The sequence below is a fragment of the Scomber scombrus genome, chromosome 6 (genome assembly GCF_963691925.1).
Source record: "Scomber scombrus chromosome 6, fScoSco1.1, whole genome shotgun sequence".
NCBI classification, from domain to species: domain Eukaryota; kingdom Metazoa; phylum Chordata; class Actinopteri; order Scombriformes; family Scombridae; genus Scomber; species Scomber scombrus.
Genome location: NC_084975.1, coordinates 12,134,568 through 12,157,553, shown reverse-complemented (window position 1 = coordinate 12,157,553; position 22,986 = coordinate 12,134,568). Strand labels below are relative to the sequence as shown.

General features: G+C 40.1%; 1 protein-coding gene across 1 annotated transcript in view; it reads right to left on the bottom strand.

The window, feature by feature from the left end:
* Positions 1-15,766, bottom strand: part of b4galnt4a (beta-1,4-N-acetyl-galactosaminyl transferase 4a) — a 132,714-nt gene extending 116,948 nt beyond the window's left edge. The window contains exon 1 of the mRNA XM_062420953.1: positions 15,625-15,766. Within this exon, the coding sequence (XP_062276937.1) occupies positions 15,625-15,766 (142 nt within the window). The remainder of the gene's footprint in view (positions 1-15,624) is intronic.
* Between the last annotated feature and the right edge of the window lie 7,220 nt (positions 15,767-22,986).

The following is a 22,986-nucleotide window of genomic DNA, read 5'->3' as shown; positions in this document are numbered from 1 at the left end:
AAGTCTTCACCTGGCCTCAACCACCTGACCCATAATAATATAATAACATCATCTCTGAGCCAGAACCTCTGAACTCACGACATTCAAAGCTCATGATGGAGGGCTGGAACCAGTTCCCATACACATCTTTTAAAGATATGTTATCCAAAATTCTTATTGTAAGACTACATTTTTATCAACTGTATTCACAATATAACAAGTTATTAGTCTTTTTTTCTACGATATAACACAAGTTAAAAAAACAAGTTCACTGAACCTTGATGACTGTCATATTTAATTGTCAGTTTCCATTTCTTCAACAAACAGTGATGTTTGACTGTAGAAGAAACATGGCCAGGCTGTGTATCAGATTTTTATGAAAAATACTGGTTACATCCATTGACGCAACCCAGTGTCCATTTGGTGTAACCAGTATTTTTTCATGAAAATCTTATGTACAGGAAAATTAATGGGAACTAAAATGTGGAATAAATGTAATCCACTTTTGCAATGCAACAGTATGTGTTTTAACAAATTTGACATCATTTGTCACAGTTATTTAGAAAAAAATTTTTGTTTTTAGGATATGTTCTGCTCAATATTGACAAAACAAAATTTAAATGAAGGAATACTCCAAATTTTCTGTTAATTTGATGTTTTAAAATGAAGTAACATTTTTTGTATTTCTCCTTAATACAATGTAGGTGGATAAAATATTTAATATTTATCATTCTTTTGTGGTTACACCATTTGACATTTGAGGAGCATTCAGTCTTACTTTTGGTTAAAAAAAAAATTGCAAATGACATAAAACCAACATAAATACAAAATATACATCTAAACAATCCGGACATTTTTGAATTGCTCATCTCGTCAACTTTTATTTGTCACTGACCCTTAATCAGATAACTAAAAATGATCAAATAGGATTTTTACTCCTTACTGTTAACACGAACTGTCACAAGCAAAACTGGTTCTACATTAGTTCACTTGTTTTTGAACAGTCATGATATTGAAATCAAAGATAGAATAGACATGCTAGTCAATGTAACGGACATGCAGTATAGTCATAATCTCACCAAGACATTTCTATCTTTCCTTCCAGACAGTGTAACTGAATCTGAGGAACTTAACCTCCACTGTTTTATTAACTAAATTATTGCATCTTTGTTGGTCTCCACTGTACTATCTACTGTTCAGAAAAGACAAAGTAAAAGGATAAAACTAGCCTCAGGTATTGAAATTGACAAGAAGGGCTCATAACCTTTCTAATCCAGACAGTACATTAATCAGGGCTGGACATAAAAATGATCTAACTAGCTTGTTTCCAGCCCTCTAAATGGCAGCCCACATCTCTGATTGTGTATTGTATTACTAACTATTGACAATGATAAAATAAGTTAAAACGATCAAAAGTACAAAGGCACATTTGATCCCACTTTTCTTCTGTTCATTGCAATCATAATGCCTCAAACTCCCTTGATGTGCCTCTATATCATTTCACCCTTCATACTTTGTCACGTAAGTACAGTTAAGTGCAGCTGATCCTGTGGCATTCATCCAGGTAAACACAGCTCTGGTAAAAAACGTCTATTTAAGGTTGCAGTAACTTAACCCAGCTGAGTGAGGCCTTCACCTGCACACTCAATGAGCATGTCTCAATCTGATTGGGGTAATAAGCAAAATCCACTTCAGCCGGTAAGGACTCCATTTGCACAGGCAGAACTCAGGCTCAACAGCAAGGACTTTTTGTTGATTGGATTATTTTTTATTCAGAGCACCAGCAAGCGTTAAGGGCATTCAAAGAAAAACAAATTACTCCTCAACTCGCGTCCACATCTTGTATGTGTGTGAGTGTGTGCATTTCATCTTACAAATGTGTGGGCTGAAAGCAGATTTGTGTGAAGAAGCAAAATAATCAGCATTCCAACAATTCTAAGCAAAAAGGAGAGTGAGATAGGGAGGTGAAGACAGATCTGCTCTGTGTTATCACGCTGCACTGACCCTCTCTGCAAAAGGGCCAAACCACACTATCACCTCCTCCATCACTAAGTTCAGCTTTTAAATCGCTAGGTAGGAAACACTGTTGTAAACAAAAGTCATCTTTTTCCCTCCTTCATTTACCCTCTGGCACACTGAAACTAACTTCTCAAGGCCCATGAATCAGCAAAGCTGCAACATCTTAGGATAAGGATAATAGGAACCACACTAGGTGGGGAAATCAGTTTTTAAAAGCAACTTTCACTTTCTGCAGAGGTGCTGATGCTGTATGTACCTACAACGTTTAGTCACCATTACTTTTAACAAAGAAACTGTTCTGATGAGGCCATTTGAGCATTCACGACAAGCTGCTGTAACAATGAACATTAACTTGGTGAGCAGAATTAACAGTTGATGCAATGGCTAATTAATTTTAAATCATGAAAAATAAGTGAGTTACGTGGGCACACTTTGTCATGCTGGTGATTAAGCTTGATTATATCTAAATGAAATAGTTGAGAGGCTTTGAGAAAGCAGTAGTGGAGACTTGTTATCACAAATGTTATTTCACAAAAGAGGAGCGGGAGCTAATGTGGAGCGCTGCAGTTTTCAGTGCAAAACCCATAAAAGATTGAAAAGGACATGACACCACCAGTAACCTAGATGAATGGACTTATTTTTTTAACATTTGCATTTAGAAAATGCAATTCACTACAATGCAAAGCAGTTGACATTACCTGAGGACTCAAGGACTCAATACACAGCACAATTGGCTGTTAAAGGACACGTTGGCTGCTGTGAAGATAAAAAGCTTGTGCACGATGTGAAAATATAATGCTTTTGTATTCTAAACATTTATTCATTTTTTTCCTGCTTTGCGTCGGAAGATCACTTTTATCTTGTTAAAGCAGCAAGATGCCATTCATCCTAACCTTTATATTTATCTGCAATATCATTATTTTAATGTCTTCATGCCATATACTTTAGTTTTTATTGTACTTTAAATTCCCTTTAATGCCTTTTTATGCAGTTGTATTTCTTGTTGACTTAACTGTCCTTTCATTGTACATGTGATACATCCATCACTTTTTTAAGAGAGCCAGGGAACAGGCTTTTTATTATACAGAGGTAACTACATCGTTTTTCATGCACGGCACATTAAAAACTTAAATTCTGAGTCAGTTTTAGCATCATGACAACTCATCCAACAAATCAAAATGCATGCATAAATCTGGTATAAATTAAGAATCCAAATCTCCATTCTTTCTATATATATAAAAGTACAAGTATAAATGTAAACACATCTTATCTATCCACTACATCACTTTAAATGCAGCACATAAGAAACCTCTCTACATCCTCCATCACTTAATATATACAAGGCCTTGGCTCTCTATTCTCTATATGCAGGAACACAATCAGATGGTCACAAAAAAGCGCTCGACTAATGTATTAAACCCAGCGGCTCATTGCCAGTCCTCCTCTCTTCCACCTGCAGGGCGGGTAGCAGCAGCATGTCTGACAGATAAGGAGCAATAATAGAGTAGTATCGTCTTGCTTTTCTGAGGAAGGTGAACCTCCATGTCAAATGTGGCACATGAAAAAAGCATGCATTTGACCCACATCTCTTTTGTAGTGGAAGAAAAACAAGAGGATGGGACACGTGTCATTTTGTGGAGGAAAGAGAACCAAGACGGGAAATGGAAGGTAAGAGCGTGGAGGAGGAGATGGAAGAAAGTGTGGTGACATTAGACGTACAAAGCCCTCTCTGTCAGACGAGCTTTTAAGAATGTCGTCTGTGTGCCATCATGCAAACGAAGTCATGTAGCAATGTGCACGCTGATATGAAACTAAAAGTCCAGACGAGCTAGCATTCCTACGTTTCTTTGCTCTTCTCTGAGAAAACTATTTGGACACAAAAACTATTTGCAGATAATAAGCTTTTAGACTCACTTTGTTGTTACTGATCGTGTATAGAACATTTCTCTTTATGCTTGTTCACATCTCCACATTACTCTTTCTTCACTGTCTGCCTCTCACTGGAGGCAGCAAGAGTATCCTTTTATTTAAACTGCTGTCACCACTGTTTGTTGCTTTTTATGATGTTTTAGCTTACAATCAGAAATGAACAAATCTAACCAACTAGTTCACTAGTTGAACTTTGAATGTAGACTATTTGCAGATTTGTTCTGAGATGTACTTGTATCATTGTTTCATGTACGACTCACTGAACAGGCTACCACTTCACTAAGAGACATTTTCTCTGGTTGCATTTTGTTTTCAAATGGATCTACTTTGACTATCCTTTATACTGTACTTAAAACAGCTTTCAGTTCCATTCAGATCATCATATCCACTCAGGCACACTTAACAACCTTTTTTTTATTGTGCCTAGAATCTTGAAAAAAGTGTTTTTCAGTTTAAAGCAGTATCAGATTGGGATATTAATGATAATAAAAACAGATCACTGACTTCTTTCAATGATTTCAAGACTTCTTTGCTTATTTACCTTGAATCTACTTCTTGTTGTTTTGTAATGTGTGTACACAAAAGTCTACATTTTTTATTTTTCCCCATTAAAATAACACAGGGACAACCGACCCCATGATGGGGACGGTTGTCACAAGACATATTTGACGGCCCATATCTTTTGAACAGAATCAGCTGAAGGAGAGTAAGACCACTCTATTCCTACCTCACACTTTAGGCTTCAATTACAATTTAAAAGGGAATCTATTCAGTATATGGTTTATGAGGAATTCAAAGAAAAGTAAAAAGTGTGACTACCAACTCTGTTCTCCCCCTACTTGATGACATGATGTTATATTTTATTTCTCATTCATTCTATTTGCAGATGACAGGGGTAACAGATGTAGCGGGCGGGGTTTGGGATAGTGTGAGAGCCTTTATTTGTTTGTCCGTGTTGATGTTACTATGTTGACTGTTTTGTGTCGTTGTGCTGTTTAATTTATTAACATTATTATTACTTATGTATTTTAATCTTGTTTAAATGTAACTTTTATGTTTTGTGCCTATGGACCTCTTGAAAACGAGATGGTGCATCTCAAGGGGTTTATCCTCTAATTAAATTTTGACATAGATAAAACTAAGAACTCATCCACAACAAACAGGGAGGTTCCTTTGTGGAGACTGTTAGAACAGGAACAGTGGAATACAAACTGGATTGATGAACAAGGAAATATTTGGTACTATTTATGAAGGTAGTATGATATATTGTTGTTTGGGCAAACAAGAACAAAGCTAGTAAGGGGAAAAAGATAGACCCCAAGCTAGAGATGGGCTGTGAGAGTCAATACACTACCTTGTTGGGTCTCTGGAGCTCACTGTTTTGCCTAGAAGGGGATTTATAGCAGTGCCCTCGGCAGCCGCCATCATCACATTAGATAAGGAATACCGACTGATATACTGTACATGAGACAAAGCCCACAGAGGCTAAGAGATAGAGTGCTGAGATTTAAGTGAATTTCTCACAGGTGATTTGATAGAAAAGATACAAGCTGGCCCGAACTCAGTTGTGTAATTGGTATAGATTGGACCTGAAGGTGAGAGAAATGACCCCTCCAAGAAGTTATTTAAGATTTCTGCCACGGTTGGGAAATCTGGGTTGGGCAATTTCAGATACATTTATTGATGTTGCAGGAATGCCCAGCAGCACTAACACATTTTAAAATGTACAAGGATACGAAAACTTTAACTGTCTCGAGTTTAAAACATCTACAATCACATGGGAAAAGGATTTGGAAGCAAAATATATAATATTCTGCCCATCTTTAGGGACGAATGTCAATACTTAAAGCATTTTTCGCCCCTTTGTAAAAAGCCTTTGCCCTTTCACAACAAACTGCCTGATATAGGTACTTAAATGTGTGTGAGGTTTTTCCCTGCATTCTTGGCAACCGATGATTTCCGCTCATTTAAGTATGAATATCGATTTGCTATAACCTGGAACTTCCTTGAGATGACTAATCCTTAATCATGTTTGCTTTTATTGCTGTAAAAAGCTATGTTCAGTTTGCACTGTGATGCAGCTGCAGGTAATGCAGTGCAACCAAACACAGAAATACAAACAGACGTGCTGTCACTGTGACTGTGGCACAGTGACAGCACGTTGCGGGTCACTGAAAGTTGGTATTTTCATACCATAGAGAAAAAATCAAACAGGGAATGTAGGACAAACATTCAAAGATGGTATGACTTAAAAAATGATTGAGCCACAATAAACCAAAACATTGCAATAATCCGTAAACCAGTAAATACTCATTTTCAACTATTTACATATAAGGAAGCTGTAAAAGAAAGTTCAGTGACAGCTTCCTTTACAACCTTCCTTTTGCCTGCAGCTAGTCCCCGCAGCAATTATCAAAAATAAAAAATACAATCTTATCAAAACACTGGATTTCCTATCCGCTGTTTGTGTGATTGAGTAGGTACAGAGAATACTAAAACAGCCTATTTAATTACAGCGAATTATAGCGCAGTTAAATTAATGAAGAGATGTTAAAATTCAGAGCACACAGACGAGGGGTCTCTCAAAGCGAGTATGCACAGTTATACAAACACAAACACACATACAGCTCCAAAGCAAACTGGGCACTTCCCTCTTCTCTTGAATATCTTTCCTCATGACTGGCCACAACAGAAAAAAGGGAACAGTGTTTGACAGCCCAGAGAGAGCCGATGCCGCGCTCCTCCACAAAGCAGCTCACATGGTAATCAAGCCGGCGAGCAGGCCTTTGAGACTCAAAACAAAAGAATGACAAAGTGCAGCCCTTGTCCTCTCTCTTTCCTCCTGCCTCCTGGAAAAACTCCTACACTTCATGCAGACAAACACGATAAAGATGGAGACAGTCAGATGTAAAAGAAAAGTTGAACATTAGCTGAGCATTAAAAAAAAGTGCTGCAATGAAATAACATAAAAGAAGTCGAGAGGGGAATACGCACCATTCAGCTAAACTAAGCAAAATGCAAAAAATGCCACTTGAGTTTCACAATTGGGTTGCTGTCAGCAGGGGAGCCCAGTCAGACCGGCTGTGGAACAGTGGGGAACCTTACCACTGCCGCTATCACATTCTTACTGTTTTTATCCTTTCAGATGTACAGTCAGATGTAAAGCGGAATATTTAGCTTTATCTAAATGGCACCGAGACATGTTAGTGGAAGGCACTGAACGTCAGAGGGATGAAAGCCTCAAACTCTCCCTCTCTCCTCTCAACTTTATCCGGCAGGCTTTTATAAATGGAGATGAATTCCTATCCCACCTCCAGATCTGGTACCACAAATGTGTAAATATTCATAAGTGTGCGATGAATAGTAAGAATGTGCATAATAGTGATTTCAAAAGAAAACAGGGGTAAGAACTACATGGAGAGACGCACACAGGGATGGGGATGTTGCGGTCAATTTAGTCGCTTACATCAAGTGTATCCATTTCTATGACTTGCAGCTGATTACAATGCAACCAACATCTCTGTATCCAAAAATTCAGCCTCTTGGTCTGTCTCTTAGGTTTATCTGTCCCTTTCCTCTGATGCTTTCTCTGTCTTTGTAGCAGGCCAGCACAGCCTGGAGGAGAGGTGACCTTTTCCATTAACCACCACTACAGAAAGCTCATTCTGAGCAGCAGGGAGCTCACAGACACACACTCTTTGATGATTGATTGAAATCCTGCAAGGTCTGGATCACTTACAGTAAGGCAACACCAGAGCTGATACAGCCCGGCGCTGCACAAAAACCCTATGAAAGAAAATCTTTCTGCAGAGGTGGAGAGTAAAGAGCGGAACCAAGCCTGAGCACGGGGAAACTGACAAATCCCATCATGACAAGGATCATGATTGTCTACAGTTGATACTCCCACCTGACAGTAGTCTCTCTGGCTCTGCTTCTTTTCTCTCTCCCTAGCTGACTGTTCCTCATTTCTTTAAGTGGGAAAAAGATGACGTTTTTGCTTCAACTTATAATGAAGTAAATGGTGATTGCACAGTGTGATGGCTATAGAATTTGTAAGGTGGCCAAACTCTTTCTATTGTCTTATTGGTATAAATGTGGAATATACTTAGATCTACGTACACTACATTTTAGTTGCATGGAATATACCACCTGAATAAACTTTTGATTCCAGGAGGGATTTTTTCCCCATTTTCTACCATCTAGAAATCAGTAAGCTAAGCTGCCAGCCTTACAGTCGTAAAATACTGGACCTGTCTACTTGTTCATATGAAAATCAACGGACAAAAAATGTTATCACAGTCTCTGTTGCACATTTTCTTTCATTTTGTAAAAACATGCTTCCAACACAGTTTGCTTTTCTCAACACAAACTAAAAAATGTCCTTGCTCCATTAGAGACAAAATGAATAAACAAACTCAGGCCTTTTCTCCTAATGTTTTCTTCTAACAATATTTCCCCCCACCACCCAGATGCCAACCCCTGCTGTAGTTACTTGTTTGTGCGACGCAATCATGTTACTCAAACTGTTATTACTATGCAATGCACATCATTACAATAACTTTTGCCTGTTCCCAAATTCAATATAAAATTGTGACAATTTCAATTTACCTCTTGACTGAACATGCTTATTTCCAAAGTGGTGGTGATCATTTCTTCACAGAGCTACGCTCTGAGGGAAACCAGAAAGCGATATGGTTGTCTGTATGACAACGGTGCAAACAATAATACCACTTGGAGATGCTTGGAGCGGTGAGGGGAGGTTTGAAACGTTGTCTATTTCCACTTTGAAATTCACCACCAACACACTGAGCTTTAGGATTCACTCTCCCCTCCTCTGTGTCTCCCAGCAGTGTCCTGGTAAATTGTCCAAATTGTGTGGGTTTTCATGAGTCTCTACTGAGGAAATTGATCTTAATGAAATCTTGATAGCATTGTTTAACAGGGTGATTGCTGCATTATTAGACACCCCTGTTGCATAGTATTAGTTGGCTATACCTGAATGGCATTCCATAGTGAACCTCATTTAAAGTGTACATATCCAACCAAGAAGCAAAGCTCCATGTAGGCTGCAGGCAGATTACACTGAGTGTGAAGGCCTGGGTTTATTGTAGGTCATAGCCACATCCTCTCCCTATCCTACATCGTGCATATCCCACCTGTTGCGTGAGAAGGGTGTCCTTCTTCGGCCCTGTCCCTCCTCCCCAAATGCTCGTCCCCCATTCACAGCGAGCGTGCCAGCGGGCAGACAGTGCCATCATTCAGCTGCTTCCTCTTCTGCTCAGCTAAACACTGAGGCTAAAGTGCAGACGGCAGCGAGATCGGGGAAGTGCACACACACACACACACACACGCACGCACGCACACAACACATTTGGAGAAAATAACACTATACTTGTGCGAACACATACACATTTACTTCTCTTTTACACTAAATCTCTCCGTTTCACTTACTCTCGTACACACAGTCAAATCTCCTGCGGCAAAGCCATGGCAGTGGGCCAGCACTCTCATCTGCATGGGGCAGAGCTGGTACCTTGATGGTGGCTTGTTAGGCAGGCCAACACAAATTTCATTAACCCTGAGGTTAACACACTCTGGACTGTTTTCCAATGCTTTTGCACCTTCCAACCCTAGGTCGTGAAAATGCACTGTGGTGATGTGAAGGTATCAAGTCCTGAGTGGGAAATATTTCGAAAATTCTGTTCAATAGCACAGTGCATCTGTTAGACAACTGGCAAGAAATCAGAAAATTGCTTTTACCATTATTCTACGATAACATATTTTTACAAATGCATTTGAATTGAGGATGACCAAGTTCACAATTATGGCAACATGTATAACGGAGTGTCAGTAAATGTGTATTCAAACAGGTAGAGCATTAAGTATTATTTCCCACTTTTATGCTGGAGACTTGGTCTATTAACTTGTTCAAAACTTTAAGCCATTGTTGTCACTTCTGACCTGCCAACTGACCCCTGACCCTGTCACATCCCCATACTACCCCTACACTGACCCTACCGTTCATGTGCATATTTGCATCTTGCAGAAGCACAGTGTTAATTTCTATGGATGTGCACAACCAACTCTCTGAACAGACGCAGGATACACGAGTTACAAACATGTAGTTACAAGCATTTATCTCTCCGGCCTTAATCCTTCTGTTGTCTCCTCCTCCACCAGGCAGGTCTTACAGCATCAAGGCACAGTGAGAATGCAGTGTGAGTTGTTACGGGGACATCCTTCATCCTCACTGTGGAATTACCCAGAGAGAGATTTACTGGGTTGGTCAGATAAGCTGTGGGGTAGATTCATTGTTGATCCTGTGACAGCCCCCATCCCAGCTCTCCAGACACAACCTAACAATGGACAGACTGCCACATGCGTATGCTTTTATGACACTGTCCTTTAAATGAAATAAGACCTCAAAGATATAGATGCTTCAAATGAAATGACTGTTTCATATGTAATTCTGTTTGTCTTTATTGGATATCGTGATACGAAATCATTCCTCAATGTTAGGAGAGCCAGATGCACAGATTGTATTTTATGATCACAGCACTGAAAACATTCAGGTTTCTGCAGCAATAACGTCCATCTGGACATGGAAATATTACAGTTAAGCCACCCAAACACCGAGGCTCTAAAAGAATATAAATCACCACATTAGCACAGCTACAATTTTATAATTCACTCCTTTCAGAATTTCTTCTAATGAAAAGCTTTTTTTCCCATTTTCATCTGATTAACAAAGCTCTTCCACAGTGATATAAAGTCCCAGCATTTCTAAATGGAAGCAATCTTTATAAGCTGCACTGCCCAGCAGGGTTCACACGTGTCACCAGTTTAAAATGCCCAAAGCACTTTGCTGATGCAGACTTGCAGACTTGCAGACTGCACCCACGCTGGACTCGGTGTTCCTATAAAAATTGCTTAAATCGACTCCATCAGAAACGTACCTAAGATATACATCACGACTACTGCGGAAATTTCTTTTTACTAAGCGTGTAGGTTGTTTATGTATTTTTGTTGTGTTGTTCTTTCTTCCATTAACAAGTGTTTCGCTTCATCAAAGGTGCAAGTGGGCACCATGTAGATGCATTTTTCACAAATCTGAAAAGGTAACTAACGGTATTCATTGTTACATGAATAAATGATAACATGAAAAGGTGTTGTGTATGTGTTTAAGTGCTTACACAAACTACAGTGGTGTCAGTTACCATTCTGCCGGCAGAGTGGTTCTGGCCGAGGTAAAGCTGACCGACCGTGAGAACCACAAGAGCTAAAATTAGGAAAGGTGACATCGGAGGGCATGGTTACCATGACAGCGAGCCAGCCGGAGGGTGCTGCTGCTGAGATACAGCAACAAGCAAAATCCAACTTGATACTTAACTGAAACTACATCAATACAATACAATACAATACAATGACACTGCATCCACAAGTTTGGTTTTATTTTTAGTCTCTTGGTGGACATTTGGCACATTCATGCTTCCATCAAAATCTGTAAATGCTTTAGTTGTGATAAAATGTGCACTGAAACATCCCACCAGCCCAACACCACACATTCATCTCCCATATGTTGTCTCCATGGGCAACCAAGCAGCCAATCTGTCAAGGCCCCTGAGACTTCCCCTCTTCCACTTCCTCCTCATCCCCTCAGAGCAGTGATGATATAAAGTGTATGTGTGTGTATTATGTGGTATTTTACAATTTATAGGAAACATATTTGTATGTTAGTGTGGGGGTGGGTGCATGTATGCATATGTGTGTGCCTCCACATGTGTAATTATAGTTAATCAATAGGGGCCTGTATGCCGCAGCCAGCCTCCTCCTCCTCTTCAGTGGACCTGTTGATGCTAGAAAACAGGGGGGCTGTTGTACAACTGGGTGGCCGCATAAATGTGGCACTCATCTAATATGCACCACAGTGCTGCCTGCCAACATGCTTCCTCATTGAAATTCTGATTAAATAAGGCCAGTCTGGCCTGTGCACAATCTGAAAACTATTTAATTATACCTTTTTGGCTTTCCCCATCATCATAGTTACAACGCTAACTTGGTTGTTTTTTGTTTTTTTCAGAAAATATAAATAAATGGCCTAAGAAAGACCCACACATTCACAAGCTTCTCTTATTGCTCCTTGTGCTATGATTACAGTTCTTTGAGGAGTGACATGCAGGCGATGTAAATGATACACACATTCATCCACAAAGACACAGCAGTATCATAGCCAGTATGTATACACTGCAAACTGTGATGTGAGGAATACGTTCCTGAACTATGGTTTCCTTTTCTCACCTCAACTCTTTAGAGTTTTGGAAAAATCTCTGCTCTGCACCCAAATAGTCAAGTTTTAAATCCCTCACTTCTTGAGATACTATTCACGTGTGCCATCACTAGTGTGAGATTGGATCTTTCTCTCATTTCCCTCTCTATTTTCTATAAAATTACAAAAAGGTGAGAGGACTGCCCCTCACCATTCTATCACCAGTCTATCACACAGCTCATCCTGTACTGAATAATTTAGTGGCAGAAAATGATGGCCCATTTCAATACAGCCGTGGCTGGCTTAGCGTGACTATGCTGAATCAAAATGACCTGATGACACTTCTATGGGATTGATTTCTTTACCCAGCAACCACAGTGTAATATTACTGACCACATCTGTGAATCTAAACACTTGAACAAAGTATGTAATTAAAGTTAATCGTACTGTTTTCATTATTTCATCAGGGGGGAAAAAACACAGACTGGCTTAGTAATGTTCAGTAATAGTTCATTTGCATGCAGCTTAGGGTGTATGACATGTCACTGACCAGGTAATAACACAAATTCCTATTTGTTCACCAACACACCCAGGTTCATTGTAAGCCAATCCACAGAGCTCAACCACTTCTGTTAACTGACCTGATTCCCATTATCTGTGTCTTATGCTCTACATACAAGCACACACATAAACACTACTTCTAACGTCAGAGGGCAGTAACAGATGGTGGAAATAATGCACCAAAAAACGGTAGCAATGAGCCAATAAGAGGAGAAGATGACCACCAACTGATGTAAACATAGAAGGCTCAAAGCATTCAGAAGACTGACTCGCTCAGTGTGTTTTGGAATAACAAAACTGTTTGTTTGCCATGAAAACTCTACAGGGTACCATTATGAAGGCCTCCTCTGTACATTTATGCCTCTGCTGTCTCATTATGTTGACCCAGTCAACCAATACATGAGCACACAGAGGTGAGTAGTCTGAAGTCTGAAACACTTGACAGAGAATCAACTGCTGTAAACTGTTTCCGACACGCTTCTCAATCATTATTCATAACTAGGTAGATGCAGCCTCAGCGGGACACTTTATGCCAAGATGTTTATATTTCTCATAGGTCTGTTGGTCATATGCCAATAAGACATTATCTAAATGATGAAGAACTAGCTGAGCACTAGCAATAACTGTCTGATAACATGTTCTTGCTCAAGGAGAGGATTTGGCTGATAAAAATCTAATTTCCTCCAATATAAGGACAGAATAAACTCTACAAATTGTCATTTCATATTCAAATAAGAGAAGTCTCAGGCCAGAAATTTAAATTACATTATTTCTACCTGCCCTACCTCAGTGCTAAGAATCAATGAAGATTCCAGTATGGAGAGAAAAATGCCAGCCTGATATGAATATTTACACAAATCATAGTGCCCCATTTTCAGTAATGGCTACATCTCACTTAGAAACCCTTGGCGAGAGAGGGGACATGTTATTCATAAGAGGTTAAGTGAGTTGACCTGCTCAGATGCCTGCTAAATGGAATACAGTCAATTAGACACACAGCACAGCGTAGCAGCTTCCGTCCTCACCAGACGGCCGCAGAAGACGAGTCAAAGAAGCAGACTACTAGCGGAATCCTTCAAAATTAGAAACACAGTAATATTGAAACTATGCTGGCATGTGTCATACTGTGTGATTTAAAGTAATGAAAGGGATTGCTGCACTCTTCGGCAAGCTGACACAAAATTAACAGCGCTGACAGCAAAATCACAGTTGCTGAGTAAACCTACTGGTGAGCATGACCGTTTATTACATCAAATACAGTGTCTGTATTTCATGAGCACAGCAAGTGGACACCTGTGTGCAGTGCAACACAATAGCCCTGTAATAAATTCAGTTTATATGGGGCTAACAATGTACATTTTTGCGGTACCTTTCTTGAAACACTGTAAAAGAGGCCTGACATATTATTGTATATCTAGAGTAAAATAATATATGCATCATAAATATGGAATTCATTGCAGGGATATTGTGTTGGTTTGAATGATATTGGTGGCCTTTTTTTTGAGTTTCTGTACGTGTTTATATGAGTCTGTAAGTTCATACAAAATCCTCATGTTATCACTAACATACTGACTTTGCTCATTCCTTTCTTGAATGTGCAATTTTAGGCAAGACTCTTACTTATTCTCAACTGCGTACAATTTATACCTAAAATCCTGATGCAAACTTACAACTTGCTGTCGCAGCTGCAGACACTAAATGCGACAAGCCAGAGTGACAGTTCAGCCCCCAGTATGATTCAGGACTGTCAACATTAGAAAACTAAATCCAGTCTGTTGCTGGGAAAACCCCACGGCTGAGATCAGAGACAATGAAATGATCCTTGTCAATGCATTGTGTGTGTGTGTGTGTGTGTGTGTGTGTGTGTGTGTGTGTGTGTGTGTGTGTGTGTGTGTGCGTGTGTGCATGTGGTGTACACTCGTCAAGGACATCATAATCATTGCATATCACTTTACACAGACAGCTGCAGGAGATACAGTACACCATAATTCCATGTTAAATCTGTGGTAGGTGATGATATATCACTTTATCCAACAACTTCTATCAAGATTTTTTTTTAATGAAGCGTTATTTCTGTGGAACACTCAGCCTTCATCCACTCCATTACGAGGAGACACTCCTATTGTGCACAGTGGATGAACACAATCAAGCCTTAGTAATAAGAAGCATAACAGAAGCAAGTGGAGATCTGCCCAGCCTCCAATATTTTTTTGCGAGTCTGACTGGCATGCCTGTGACCTCTGAAGTCACCGTCATGAAAAGCCCTTTGATTATTTATGTTGTAGGCGGTGGCCTGGCTTTCGGCCTGGCCTGAGACCGCGGTGCTCTTTACGTAGCCTGGAGAAGGAAACTATTGTTAATTTATGAGACAGCTTCCTCACTGTGTAACTTCTTATGGCATATCTGGTCCTACCCATCACACTACCCAAGGGAGAACAATCAGCATGGGAAAGTCAGCAGGGGACGGGTTTTGTCATCAATCCATTCAACTAATAATTACTCTAATATTTATAAGGGACTATGTGTCTGCAGTACCTCACCACATCACCACATCGCATTTCTTGTCCTTATAAGATTTAGAATCTGTTATGTCTGTACTGTTATGACATTAATATCTAATATGAAGTCACTTTAATAGTACTATAACATTTCTGTAGGAGCTCACTGTTCTTCAGAGTGACTATGGTGATCTCCAGTTTATGGTATCAGTACAGTGTTCATAAAGAGGCTTTAAATGTCCTTTTAAATGTCTGTAACGGCTGGTAGTTCATATCCATCAGGCTAAAAGATAAGACGTCTTCTAGAAAACTCCTATGTTTAATACATAAGATGAATAGACAATGTTTTTTTTTCTTCTCAGGGAAGCCTACCTTTTCCGTAGTTGAAGTGGAGTTTGATGGTCTTGCCCTGGTTTATGTGTAAGTAGGTGAACCACACGGCGGAGGTGAGCAGTACCAGCAGCAGCAGGAGCTTGAACTGCTTCCGGATCTTCTTCACGGGGAAGCGCAGCATCCTGGCTCAAACATCCTCCGGTGGCCGCACGGTAGAAAGTCAGAACGGGTCCGGGAAGAGGTCGCACGAGCGCTGCTGTTCGGTTTCTGTGGCTGTCCTCTACTGGCTCTTACTGACGGGCTCGCTCTCCCGGTCACAGCGACGGCATCCCAGGCAGCCTGCGTGTAAACGGGGAGTGTTAACTACAGCTGTAAAGCGCGTCTCATTCCTCTGGATCGACGGGGTGACAGCGGCGCCAAATTGCTCGTATCCTCAGATGTCGGTCCAAACACCTCTGTGGCGGTCATTGCTTATGAGCGCAGTCCGGACCCCCCCTCCCTTTTGAAAAAGGTTTCCCTGCTGCTGGAGTTTCCAGTCGGCTGGGGCAGCAGGGAAAAGGCTGCAGATCAAAAGCTGCTAAATTCAGTTCAGAGTGTGACTGAGAGAACAAAATAGCAGTCCGGCGATAATCTACACAAATCCCCTGTAGCTCAAGCCTTTGCTGACACCGCGACGCTGATTATTATATCGGCTACTCAAGGATCATCCCCGGCCATGAGCTTAACGCACAAGTATCAAAGAGCAAGAGGAGAAATGTAGTTTCCATGTGGAGAGGTGACCGGACAGAGCATCTCCTCAGAGCTGCGCTTCTATGCAGGGAACAGAAAAAACAATTTTCCTGCAGAACAGATGGATGATTTTAATCTTTCCAAATGAGTACAAATGAAATTAAAGGGCCTACAATGGGAAAATGGTATCGGCTAATGCCTGTGAAATCTATCACAGAGAGGTAACCTGATCGGGGAAAGGTTAAGATGGCAATCAACCAAATGTCACATCCCTCCGCGCTCCATCTATTATTAAACACACCTGAAACCAGAGACTCTGGCTTCTAGTCGAAGGCAGCGGATTCAGATGCAGCGCGTTTTTATTGAAGTCCGGGGAGAGGAGGGGCGATCAGCTGTCATCCTCATACTCGGGTTGGTTTGAAGCCCCGCCACGACGAGTAAATATTAACCCGATGTAAATTAAAGACTGTGGATGCTCCATAAGACGTTTCATAGAAATACTTAGATCTTGCTGTCCCGGTTTGAGGTCCAGGGAAGAGATGTCCATGTGCTCCGACTGGTCCGTTATCTCACGGCAGGTGCATTTTTTACCCAATTCTCCCAAAGTAGCTGCGTTGTCCGAGTCCACCGAGCGTGTGACAAAGATCAAAAGAAGAGAACCACATCCGGATTAAACTAATGAACAGTGATATACGGTGCAAGCAGCGATTCAGTGCCTCGTGTTGTTATTCTGTCATGAGCTTTTTTCCCATTAAAACGCCGCAATAGCACCGTCCAACCCGTCTGTCACCGCGCGCAGGCAGGAAAACCAGCTGAGTTCCGGGGAAGGTGTCGCGGAAAAACCAGCAACAAGCTGTGATATAACCAACAGAGAACATGGTTTTGTTTTGCTACAATGAAACACGTAAGGGTATCTCGCTTCACTGCACAGCCCAGTACGCCCATCAATTGAGCATCTTAACGGTGCAGAGCAACCTAACCCTTTGGAGGGTGGGGAGCGACAAGTCCACCATCCTATCACAACCCTGCAGAAGGTTGTGAGTAGGCGGGATAACGTTTGCCCTCACCGTTGGCTTAGTAGCATGATCCATCATCCAATAACCGAATGCACAGCCTGAAACTTGTTAAGCTCTCTAATTTAGTCATTTTCCCCTGAAATCATAGCTCTTGATTAATAAACAATAATCAGTCTTTTTACAGGCAATGAAGAGACAACGCTAACACTTGAAACACAACAGTACACAGAAATAGTAATTCGTGCCCATGTAAGGCTCGTCCATCTAGGTCGCTATTAATTAAAATATGGTAGGTACTTTTCTTTATTCATTTCTGGAGAAAAAAAAACAAAAAACCTGCACATTCATCTTAGTAGCTCTCTGAAAAATACACCCCAAAATCGAGTAGGAGGGAAACCGGGACCAAAGTTTCTCATAAATGCCATTTTTAAATGCCACAACTAATATTCATTGTGGTCGACAGCTGACGTGCTATCATCACGACGTGCTATTTTGTATACATGTGTGACCAGTTCGCTTCAATTTGACTTTGAATAGAGATTACGCATTGTTATTTTGGACCCTGTCAGGCGAAACAATATGAACAGGTAGGAAAAAAACAGTAGCATATAAACTGGAGTTGTTGTTTTTTTAATTATTATTTGTGTTTTTTCAATAAACGACAATGTCTTCATTAATATGCAATTGCAAAAGCATTATGTCATTTATCTTAATTAAGATAAACAATTTTTTTTTTTTTACCACACAGGGCCTAACAATCAATGATGCACATTTGGATGTTGTTTCAGCCCATTAACACATTGCGTTTCCTTTCATTCTTGCTTGCAATCATATCGAGTGCGCCTGTTACATACACTACATCCTGACAATGACTCCTGACTGTTAAACCTAAAAACGCTGACATAGCAAACTTCAGGATGTGTTGAGGTACAAAATACGCTGTCAAACGACCATGACTCTGATAACAAACATAATATGTCATTCTTGAGTGAATTAACTTATCTTGACTTAAAACAGCTTTTCAGGTAAAACTCCAATAATAAGGCAAATGCTGCGTGCTGTGCGTGCTGACGTCATTAGGCATATCAGATATGATGGGTTCGGTGTTACTTTAGCGCTGGTAAAACGAATAACAAAACATTAGTTTTTATGTAGTCAAATGTTCTAGTGAAAGGGAATAAATGCCTACATGAAAACGTAATGTTTTCATCTCATATTCACTATGTGTCAGGGACCATGGAATGTCCATCTATTGTTTGAATAATTCATGTCCAGGATGCTATTTAAAGAGGGGATCACTTTATAATTTTTCTACATAATTTTTTTATTTCATTATTTTAATTTTGAGGTTGAAATAATAAATATTCCTATGAACTTTGCAGTTCAGTAGACCAGTGGTTCTCAAACTGTGGTCCAAAAATGCCAGGGGTCTTTTAGAGAGTTCCCCAGCAAAAAGGGGAATTATTTATTTTCACTATAATTCCACCTATAAGTAACACTATGACATAATAAAAGTATATTTTGGTCATGAGTTCATACACTTTCTGTAATGAGACATCTAAAACCAAAAATCTTATCAGATGGAGATTCTGGGACAAAATCTTAATCTTAATCAAATGGAGTCATTAGGGGTCATTGATGTGAAAAAGTTTGAGAACCACTGCTCGCTACAAAGTAATTACACATGATGTAGCCTGCTGTTTGTGGTGACACCCTGAAGACAGAGACACTCAGGATACGCGCTTGGCTGCCGCCTTCTGGCCAAAGAGAAAAGAGCAATAATCATATTACAAGAAGCAACAGAATCTACTATCCTTGTTGAAGCCAGATAGGTTATCTTAAAATTACCTACATGTAAAGGAATAACTCTAATTTTGGGTTATTCCCAGAATGCATTCATAATTCACCTCCAGATCGGAACTATAAGCATTTTTTCATAGCAAAAGTTTGACTACTCATAGCAGGAAAAGCACAGGTGGAGCTAATGACTGATCGTTTTAGTTTACGGTTACCACTAAGCAAGGAAGTACAATCCCTGAACCCTATAAAATCATTATATTAAAACTTTTCCTTTTTTAAAAACTCAGATTTTTCGAAGTAGAAAACATTGTGTTTTCATTTATTCTGGCTGGTTAAATCTCTGCTCAGGTTAATAGGCTGAGCTAGAGGATTACAGGATGTCACCAAACTCAACATAATAAGACAACAGCTGTGTGACAAATCCATACTATCTTATCAGCTTTTGTTAACATGTGTTCATGCAAGAACAGTGACAAAATAAACTCAAAATATTCATTTATACAGACTAAACATCTTTGATTTTTGAGTGTGATGTTGATGTATGAAATATATATATGAAATGGAAAGGCTGCTAACAGCTGGAAAAATGAAAAGTAATTGCAGATGGTTTTATAATATGAAAAACAATGCTATCTTAATCATTGTGAAGTTTAATTGGCAGAGGCATACTGAAGTTGCCGTTCAGAGAGCAAAGCATCAGAGAGCAAAAGTATTCTAATTTTCAGTTAATAAAAATAGTTTATTATGTTTCTTTCTTGTTTACTAAATGCCAAAACTGTATATGATAAGTATAAAAATATATTTAATTTTTTTTTTTATCTGGCATAAATTGTCCCATTATGACAGGTGGCATCAAATTGACCACTAGCAGAGGTGTCAATGAGTCTGCACACAGCTACACAGTCTTCAGAAGAGGTCTAATTAGGCAGATTAAGTAGAAATACCTGTGGGGCTGAGCCAAAAGAGGGAAAAGATAACAGGATGTTTGAGTCAATTTAAAGCCATCTTTCGCATAAACCTCGAAAGTCTCTCCTCTAGTTCATCCTCCACTTTAGATTCAGAAAAACAAATCAAACATGTGGTTTATCCTCGATTTAGTACATGTCCAATCACCCAACTGCAGCTATGGTAAGCTAGTGATGCCATTATAAATCTTGATAAAGGATCAAAGGACACGAAACCTGGACTCTAAGAATACAACTTCAATTTAGTTTGTCCCAGCTGTGCCTTCTCAATCAGTCTGAACACAAACCATAATCCTCTCTCTGTGGATTAATAACATAATCTTCAGAGCAAACAGTGAGCGTAAATGAAATGCTTAGGTATTCATCTGGGTCGTATTGAAATGAGTACTCATTGAATGACCTCAGCCAAACATCATTTATGCCCATGCAAAAACTTCACGGCATTCACCTTGCATGTGTTGTTGCAGGATAAACTGATGGTATTTCATCACACACTCTGGGTTTGAAAGTCAACCAACGTGTGTGTAATCAAATAGTTTCATGTAGTTTTTTCCCCTTCTCTCTTGGGTTCCAGGTATCGTGGGCCTTTTGAGGTCTTGATTCTATTCCGCTTCGTGTTTGATCATCTGACTTGTTTTTGTCTTGAGTCAGACAATAAGAAGTCTCTTTCCTACGCCATCAGTGTACCTGATGTTCTGTCTGTCTGTACCCCTGTTATTGGATTCATCCAAGGACAGGCGGAGATCCAACACACAGCAAGGGATTTGTGCACTCTTAACTCACGTTAAAAGGTAGACAAACAGCTTCTCAAACTGCGTTTGGTCACATTTATTCACAATAGCCCAAGAAAAAAAGGTGTAAATTGGCTAAGAGAATGGTTTTATATAATCTGAAACTTGTTCACATTCAGGTAACCGCCTGTCTTTCAATTTAAAATGAACTTGTGCCATTTTCTTTCTCTACCTCCCCTCTTTTATGCCTGCAAAAACATTTGGCACAGAGGTCCCCCCTCCAGGGATCTACATGCTTGTATAAATCCAGGAGGAGGCGGTGTGCAGTGGTATGATATGGACAGAGAGGGTGTTCAAGGTGGAAAGTGAAGTAAAGGAGCTGCTGTCTCTTGGGGTGTTTCAGAGACCAAGCCCACAGGGAGGAGTAAATGCCCAGCTGGCTGTGACGGATGTCAAAGTGTAGCAGTGAAGTTATGATCCCACTGAGCACGGGATGAGGCATCACTGGGGAATCCGTTTGCAGAGAGCATAATCTCAAAGTGTGATGGTGTTTGCATGTTGAACGAAGATGCGTTGCAAACGAGTAAGAGAGGAGAAACTTTATCAAAGCTGCAACAGCTTTAAATCATCTGATTCAAGACCTACAGGTTCTAAACTTTCTCTCCTTTTACTAAATCATCTGCTCATCTGTCTGTCTATCCATGCCCGCCATCTGTCTATCCACCAGCCTTCATCTCCCTCAATCTCTCACAAACATCCTTTCTTGCCCTCCTCCAACCTTCCTTTTTTTTCCTGAGCAGCACAGCAGCTCACAGGCTTTGATGAGAGGTCTGAGCTAAAATGTCACAGGGATTAAGGGTTTTTGCCTCCTGCATCCCGCCGGATCAGTTCTAGCTGCCCTCTGCGCCGGAGCTTCCTCCTCCCCTAAACAGGTGCGGAGTGGTATGTCTTTCTGCTCCACTGTGCCCTATTGGATTTCCTTCTGGGGAAATAACATTCATCCATGTTTAGAGATGAGTAAAGAGGGAAACAGGAGATGGGGAGAGGTGAGGTGAAGAGATGTGGAGGAATGAGAAGAAAATAGACATGGAGATGAAGGAAGATAAATTGAGGGGAGCACAGATCAGAGGAGAGGAGAGGATTCTGTACTTGAGGCAGAAGTCAAAATAGGAGAACCTAATTCCTCCATTTGGACATAATTTAAATGTTTCTCTAAATTAGCTTGTTACAGTAGTCCACATTGTGTATCCCTTGCCATCAAATGCACACTTTACGGTATTAATATAAAGGCATGGTAAATCTGTTTTAAAAATGTATGAAGTTGACTTTAATGATTTTTACATTCCAACCCCGCCCAGTATCTCATGCACACGCACCAAGGACAGTCACATGTTCATCTGCAGCTGTTTCCTCCAAATACAGCTAGACAGATTTGAAAATGAGGTGTCTCCAGAGATGTGCAGTTCAGATGGAGTGTTTAACATCACAAAGCTACAGCTACTGCCATATTAAACAGCATTCTGCAGTGTTTTCTCTGCCTGCATCTTCACAAAGTTAGAGTGAAAATGTCCAAACGCACTCACTGCTCACCCTCGACTTTTGTTCTGAGGTCTGCAGCTATTTAATTCGTCATTGGATCAAATTTGTTTGGATTTGTTTGTGCAGTCCACCGTAAGCTGCATTCCCATCTGAATGGGTGAAGTGTCCAAACACAGTAAGATTAAAAATAGCTCTGTTTTTTTGTTATACATGTTTGTTCCAAGGATACTGTCACAAGAAAGTGTAGAATATCAAAAGACATCATACAACTATGAGTTTTGTTGACAATCATCTGGCCTCTGTCTCTCAAAGCAAAGTTTGTATTTATCACAACGCCACTGAAGAAGCTCAAAAAACTGCAACCAAAGTGACTGTTGTAGCATTAGAGTTAGTCTTTCATCAAGACTGAAAATCAATGCTTGGTCTCTTTCTCAGATTTAACAGCAAGAGAAAAACAGTAGTCGCACAAATAAAATAAATCAAACCAACTCATCCATTACTGTATTTTTTGCGCTGTGAGTAAGAATGTGCTTAAAGAGAAATCTAGGTCATTTCTCCATAATTAGTATGCCAGCCAGGTGTAGCGCAAAGAGGATTAGGGGGAAGTAATGCCAATGGGGC